The sequence below is a fragment of the Ammospiza nelsoni genome, chromosome 17, assembly GCF_027579445.1.
Source record: "Ammospiza nelsoni isolate bAmmNel1 chromosome 17, bAmmNel1.pri, whole genome shotgun sequence".
Classification (NCBI taxonomy): Eukaryota; Metazoa; Chordata; class Aves; order Passeriformes; family Passerellidae; genus Ammospiza; species Ammospiza nelsoni.
Window position 1 is genome coordinate 6,855,492 of NC_080649.1, and position 7,803 is coordinate 6,863,294.

Genomic DNA, 7,803 nt, shown 5'->3' on the forward strand with positions numbered 1-7,803 from the left:
ACATAGAGTTTAAATATGTGCTGTATTTATACAGGTTGCAGGTAAATGATAAAATATTGATCATCAGCTTACAACATGGTTAATGTAATCCATCTCATCAACAACTGTTATTTCTGAACTGCCATTTTTAAGGATGTACTAAAACTTGTAATTAGTTAAGGAATACCAGAGATGTCACTCTGATCAATGAGATCCATCTACTCTTGTTGACCTTATAGTAATCTTCAAAACACAGAAAAACCCAATTTGTTGTAAGATGCATTTGTATTTCAAAACTCTGTTTGCAATATTCTATTTTGCACAGGTTTAAAATGAGCCTTACAGACATTCTAAGCCCTTCTGACATCGCTGCTGCTCTGCGGGACTGCCAAGGTGAGAAAACAATTCAAAATCTCAAAGTCTCTTATTTTGTGTAACCTGGGGCAAGTTTCACTCAGTCCCAAAGGAATACTGAACAAGTGCATACTTTAAACAGATTTCTGTAATCTCTTTACTCAGCTGTCACAGTATGTTTGTTCATTACTGGTTTATATAGTCAATTTGGAGCTCATTCTCAAATGATTTTGTTGGATGTTTAGTAGGGTATGGGGAAGTATTGCAAATTCATTCATTCTTTGACAGGCTTCACCTACTGATCATGTTTAGAACAATGAAATTGTAACAAAGTATCATCCTCAGACCATTTAGGAACACTGAATGCAGTGGTCTGGGGTTAATTTCTTTATTAATTTATTTTCAGCTCCAGATTCCTTTAGTCCCAAAAAATTCTTTCAGATCAGTGGGATGTCTAAAAAGACAAGCAGCCAGCTCAAGGAGATCTTCCGGATTCTCGACAATGACCAAAGCGGCTTTATTGAGGAAGATGAGCTCAAGTAAGGATTTTGTTAACTACTTGGAGGATATTATAAAAATAAACACTTTTTCCATTCCAGAGCTTTCAGTAAATGTGAACACAATTTATGCTAAATGTTGATAAACCTTCAGCAGACTGTGAAAGATATATTTAAATAGATCATTCAGAAAATAGCAGATTAGTAATACCTGCCTTTTATGCTCATTATAGAACAAAAGAGCACCCTGGGGCTGGATTTTCATAGTGGACAGAATCAATTCAACCAGGGTTGCACTTATAAAGCAGAAATGCAAACAAGTAAGATTTAGCTTGTCAAAAAAAAAAAAAAGCAGTGTTTTAAGGACTTGGCTATTGTGGTAAATTATTTGGAGGTGGTTATCTCTTTGATTGTACAACAACCCTAAAAATACTGTGGTGTGAAAATCTAAATCCAAGTTGTTTCCTCCCAAGGTATTTCCTTCAGAGGTTTGAGTGTGGAGCCAGAGTGTTAACTGCCTCAGAAACCAAGACCTTCCTGGCAGCTGCAGACCATGATGGGGATGGTAAAATCGGGGCTGAAGGTATTGACTGCTTTAAGTACAGAATGAGGAGTGATGTGGGATTCTCTTTTATGTTGATGGTAAATTAATGCACTCCCAGAGATTTTACTGAAACCCTGGAGTACCAACCTGTTTAAGGGTGGAAATGGTCCCTGATCTTACAGGTTCATCTCTGCAACTCCTTTTCCTGAGCAAGTAAAAAACCTTAAGGAACTTTCCTGATGCCACTGACTCCCATATTTCAAGGTGTTCTGAAAGGAACTGCCCCTTATTTCTCCTCCCACTCACTCTAATGTAAGGCAGCACTGGCATCACTTGGAACACACAAATGTAAAATCAAGGACAAAAGAACCAGCTGTACAGGAGAACAAACAGCTCATAATCAGCTCATTTCCAGCAGCTCCTGCCCCACAGAAATGCCACTGGGCACTGAAATCATTCTCAACATGAAGCATGGAGCTCTGTATTTGCTCTGCATGTAAGGATAACAGAACGATCGAGTGTCACAGCCCCAGTAAGAGATCCCAGAGCAGGATGTGTGCAGGGATGGCTGCTCTTTATCTCTAGGGGCAGGTTAAGATCCAGATAGGAAGGAGCAGCTCTTTAAGGAAGCAGCAAACTGCACTCACCATGTGCAAACACTGGTGTGATTTAATGGCTGCACGGTGCAGAAACCTCCTGATCTCCTAATTCCATATTTCTGTGCCCTGTTTTGGAGACAAAGCACACACACAAAGGCCTGCAGCTAATGGCAGCCTGCCCCATGAGAGCAGTGAGCTGCCCAGAGCAGCATGAAAGGGGCTGAGGGAATAGCATGCAGGGAATGTGCCAGCGTGCAGATTCCCCAGCTCACTGCACTAGCAGGACAGAACCCCTCTGTTTCTTTCTTTGGAAGGAATGAAATCCAGTTCCTTAGGAACTATGCCAGAATAAACACACATGATTTATGGAGCAATCTGTATATTAATACAGACACATAATCACTCAGGGGTGGGACTGATCAGATACTCTAATTCACGGAAGCCAAACATTTAAAAGATCTTTAAAATAACAGTATCTTATTGCACAACTCACCGCCCCAGGATCATACCTCATGGAACTGCACAGTGTTTTTAGCTTAGGCTGTGCTTGAAATCAACACTTCTCAATGTCTGAAGCATTACAAACAGCTAATATAACATATGGACTCGCTTTTCATATTTTTACTTGAGCTCTTAACTACTTCTCACTTAAATTCCATGTAAGCCATTCCATTATTTTTGCCTAAGATCTGTATTATGCAGAGAGAAGAACAAAACTACCCTGAAGATTTAATTATGCCCTGTAAGTCAGCAAAACAAACTGCCTGTCCATGTGTTGTTTAGAAGGAGATGTCTAGGCAATGCCTCTTGTCCACACATTTCTTCCCTGGTCATCATCATCAGTTAGAAAACATTTTATGTTCATTCCTATTCTAAATCTCTTGATAAGCTACTAATTCTTTACTCCTAATCCTTTCATGTTAATATTTCTTTCATGTAAATATTCTTTTCTCTTTCACAGAATTCCAGGAAATGGTGCAGGCTTAGAGGTTCAAAAGGACCAAACCAGAGAGAATTGGGATGAATCTGCAGGAGACACTCCCAGACCTTGAAAATCAGGAGTCCCTTATTTATCTTGACAGTGTCTGTTATTTTTTCACTGCCTTAGCAACATAATGAAACACTGATTACTGATTTTTTCATTGTGTGGACTATTTACCATGTTTTAACCTCTACTTTAGCAGACACTTCCCTTAAAAATATCCAATAAAAATTAATCATATACTGTAGTCTGTGTCTATTTTTTTGACTCCTTTACTGAGAATTCTTAAACCAAAACTGTTAATCCCTCCAAGATCTTAAACTTATCAGATCTTCATATATGGAATACCTTTTGCAATTTTGGGGAGTTCTGTTTACAATAGCCCTTCTGGATTAAGCTCAAGTTCTCAGAACACTCAGGTCTTCATTGAAGACTAGGAGCTCTGATACAATAATTTGACATACAAGTTGTTTGTAAGCTGGCAGACTCAGTACATTTAATATGATCATCACAATTTTTCCTCTTATTGTACAAAAATAATATAAACTGATAAAAAATAAATATTGGATTTTGATACTACTTCTTAACATTATGAAACATGCTCTAGAATATAAATCTCTAGAGCATCAGTGACTTAAACAGAGCTCTTCAGATTTACACAAGCTGAGGGTCTGAGCCATGAACTGAGCATGGCCATTCTCAGAACACAAGATGGATGTCACAGGACAGTCACAAGAAATAAAGTGTGTCCTTGGCAGTGAAACCACTCTGATGACAGAAGGGCCTTTGAGTAGTTCACATGTAAGTAACAAACTGCTCTCCATTTCACTGACAATTAAGTTTCCTGACCTTGACTAATCATGTTACATCAGGCAGGCAAATGCCTGTAAAATAAAGAATTTTCCAGGTGCTGCTGCACTCTGCTCCTTTCAAAGTCTCAGCCTTTGCACTGTGGACCTCAACAAAGAAACCCAGAGGCCAAGTACAAATTCTGTTATTCTCCACCGAGATGCAAGTAGGATGCTGGAGCAGGTCACCAAACATAAAAATACACTTGCCCTACTCAAGATATTCTGAGATCTCTCAAACATCCAAAGCATTGCAGTTAAAGAATCTTTCCATGCTTTCCATCAGGAAAAAAGTATCTTAAAAACCCATCAGTACAGCACCCACCCCAGCAGATTCAAGTAAGGGAAAACTTGTTGACTTGTAGCAAGAAACATTTAAAATTAAAACATCTTATCACTTCCCCAGGATCCTTGAAACATTAAATCATACTTTTGAATGCTCTTATAAAACATGTGATGGTAATAACTCAAACTGAATTTATTCACTGACAAAGAGACTGGTCTGCTCCCTAGCCTAAAACAAAACACCACCAGTAAAGCTCCTAGAGACATGGTATGTAGAATTCCCACTGCTTCAGGCAGGCCCCTGTCATTGAGAGAGCTCCTGGGCAGGATTTTACTGACTGACAAGGAAGGAAAAACTAAACATACTGACCATTTTTAACCCCCATTTAACACATGGGTATGGGTGTGTTACTTACTCACTGTAAGTATATATTTAACAAACAGGATGGAAACAATAATCAATCTGCATTCACCACAATTTGACATGAAAGCAGCAGTCAGAAATCAGCCATCACTGGCAGTCATGCTCACAGATTGGTTTTCAGAATTGGTTTTCAGAATTGCCAGTTGTACATTGCATACAATGGACACAACTACTATAAAAATACATTTTTAGAAAGCACTAGAATACTTATGATTCCCTTAAAATACAGGTCTCAAGAGTGCTATTACATGTTCACATTAAGTACACACCTTGTGCCAGTGTACTGTATTTATGAACAGTTAAAATTAAGATATAAAAAAACTCATTAGCTTTATTCAACCTCTAAGCAGAAAAATGCCATGCCTTAAATGTGTCAAACTGTGACATCATTCTTAATGTAATTCTCATTTTTTGCAGTGCTCAGAATGGAAATAATTAACTTATTAATACAATCCATCCTCAGAGCTGAAATTCTTTTAACTGCCTAGCCCCTTCCTCATCTTCTCTTCCCAGCTTTTCTTCAGGTGCAAGCTAGTAACATTAAACAAGCAAAACAATTTCAATATCTCAAGTTTTCCCTGAAAGCAGTTTCTCAATAATTGCTACTCAGTAACTTTGTATTCTTAATCATAACCCAAGCCAGTGTGAAGTTACTGCCTTCCTTTATGAATCTGTGGTCCTGCAAAGCAAATGCATCCATTATTAAACCATTACTCACCAGGACAGCCCCAGTGCTGCTCACACTCCCTGACATCACTCAGAAGAAGCCTGGGGGATGTGAGGGCTGTCTCAGCAGGAGCCCAGCTCCAGCTGCACTCTTGTGTTTTCCCACACAGCTCCACTGGCCTGTTGCAGTGCTAACAAAGCCTGCAGCCCAGGGATACACAGGCATTGTGCTTTTTGCTGGGTCACAGCATTATTTTGTAATTTATTTGCTAAACTAATCCCAAAGTGCTGAGTCCACGCATTTGTTAACACATTTAGACCACATACTGTCAATGGAGCAGCTATTTGAGCTGTCAGCTGTATTTATTTAAAGCTGTCAGCTCTAACACCCAGAGTGATTTATAGCACACCTTTTTGTGAAGTCTGCTACTACACAGCTGATGGAAGTGCTCAAAATAGTATCCAGAAATAGGCTCCACAAACCAAAACATATGTCTACACAGTATTATTTCTTACTTCTATGTACTTTTAAAAACAAATTGGAAAGCACTCATAAAGCTGTTAATTGTTTGTCCCTTGATGCAGGGGTTGTCCTGCAAATTCCCAATGTACTTATGCAGCAGTTTAATTTTACATAATCATGGGCTGGGAATCACATTTCAAACTCGGGGTGATCTGATGCCACTTTGCAAATGTCAAGGTGTGGTGTTACTGCACATACAATTAAGAAGATGGGATGAAATTGGAACCACAATTGAAGTTTCTTCATGCCCTGTTAATGTGCACATTAGAAATGTAATAATTTAATTGAATTTGTTATCACTTGCTCATTGTAGATTCTCACAAATACTTCCACCAAAAGCAATGCCAAGTTGCAGATGAGGTTGCACTGAGCAGAATTCTATGTTAGCAATCACTACACATACATGAATTCCCTTCCCAGGGAAAGCTGGACATGCAAACACCTTCCTCAGCAATCCCCCTTTACAGTGAGTGCCCAGTGGAGCTCCATGTACCCCCACAATATCTCCCTGCAGCAGTGTTGGTATTGCAGCAGCAAACAGGCACCCCAAGGCACAGCCCAGGGTGTTCATCCTGCTAAGTCCTGAACAAACACAGCTAAACATTTCAACCAGCACAAGCAAAAATCTACAGTCACTGCTGGTTTTTAGTTTCTTTGGTGAGAAATTATTAAACTTGATAATCAATACCACCAATTTTCATAATTTCTTTTTTATGCAGAGTAGTACAACAAATTAACTTCCCCTCTGGCCTGAGCAACACCTCATCCCTGCCTGCAGAGGAACACAAGCAAGGAGGGGAATTTGGCTCCTTTTGTTTGATACTTTCAACCCTGACTGGATGTTCCCAGAAATTGTCTCAAGTGTGCTGCACCCTTCAAATGGACAGATCTCAATGAAAGAGCCATACTGCACACACTGCTGAATTTTAACTCAGAGCTGTAGGGGAGGAAATGAGATTTACTGAATGTGGATATCTCATCCTGACACATTTGGCCTGATCCTTCCTCAGACCCTGCTCAGGGAAATGCTGGGAGCTCAGCACAGCAGGGTCTTCCTGGCAAGGGAAAGGAGTTATCCTCTGCTGTGACCTTTCTGAAAACACCACAAAACGATAATGCAGATTCCCTCTGCAGCTTTGAAAACATTTCCTACAGCTCTTCTGCGCTGGACTGTCTGGAAATGCTCTGCCTGTCCTGCCCTGTCACTCCTGCCTGTCCAGGAGTGACTGCTCACTCTTGAGCAGTTTGGGTTAAAATTACCTGTGCAGGCAGGAAAGGTGACAGCCAAGGTGGTGGGGATCTCTGCACCCAGGGAAAGGAGCCTGAACTCACACCCAGGAACCCACATATCCAAACTGCAAGCTGAGCCACGGCACAAGGCAGGAGGGAAGGGATGGAGCTGACTCCAGAGGGATTTGCTGCCATGGCACAAAGAAGTAGGGATGGGATGAGATGGAGCTGACTGCAGCAGCCCTGGGGGAAACAGTGGTCATCCCTCTCTGGCTTACACCGTTCACTTTTTGAGTGCACACATTAAATATTAAATTGCTGCAGTCTTAGAGCATCTCTATTCCACACAGTGCTCCTACTGCACTGGGTTGGAATCTCAAGGAATACACCAGCTGCTGAGGCTGAGGAAGACTACATAGATGATACTACTGGCAATGAAAGTAAATAAAAACTAAGAGTGATGACAGAAACTGAAATAATAACAGAAGGAAAACAATTACAAGAAATATATCAAGAAATATTACCCAAAAAAATCAATAAATACTGTATTTTTCAGATTTAATTTGGCACAACTAGGAGAGTTTACTAGTACATTTTTCTAAATGACTTGGCAGAATAAGGTATTCAATTTTATGTTTTATACCTTACCCAGGTGTTTATTTAAGCAAATATCTGACCTTAGTTTATTCAGATTCCTAAACTTCACTCTCCTGTGAAGAAGAAAATTATACATCTCACCATGTAGCCATTTTTACTTCTAGTTCAGCTCACACTGAATTTTATTATGACAGGAATGGAAAAGCAATAGAAAAGCTTATTTTATTAGCTAAATTCCACTATCTTAAATGTGCCAGACAGAAAATGGAAAAATA

At 39.8% G+C, this 7,803-nt stretch overlaps 1 protein-coding gene across 1 annotated transcript; it reads left to right on the plus strand.

Annotated features, from left to right (window-relative positions):
* The first annotated feature begins 46 nt into the window (after positions 1–46).
* LOC132080993 (parvalbumin, thymic CPV3) lies at positions 47–3,166 on the plus strand. The gene is made up of 4 exons (XM_059484448.1): positions 47–372; positions 740–872; positions 1,304–1,413; positions 2,935–3,166. The coding sequence occupies exons 1-4, from the start codon at positions 312–314 to the stop codon at positions 2,958–2,960; spliced, it is 330 nt and encodes a 109-aa protein (XP_059340431.1). The 5' UTR covers positions 47–311; the 3' UTR covers positions 2,961–3,166.
* The last annotated feature ends 4,637 nt before the right edge of the window (positions 3,167–7,803 follow it).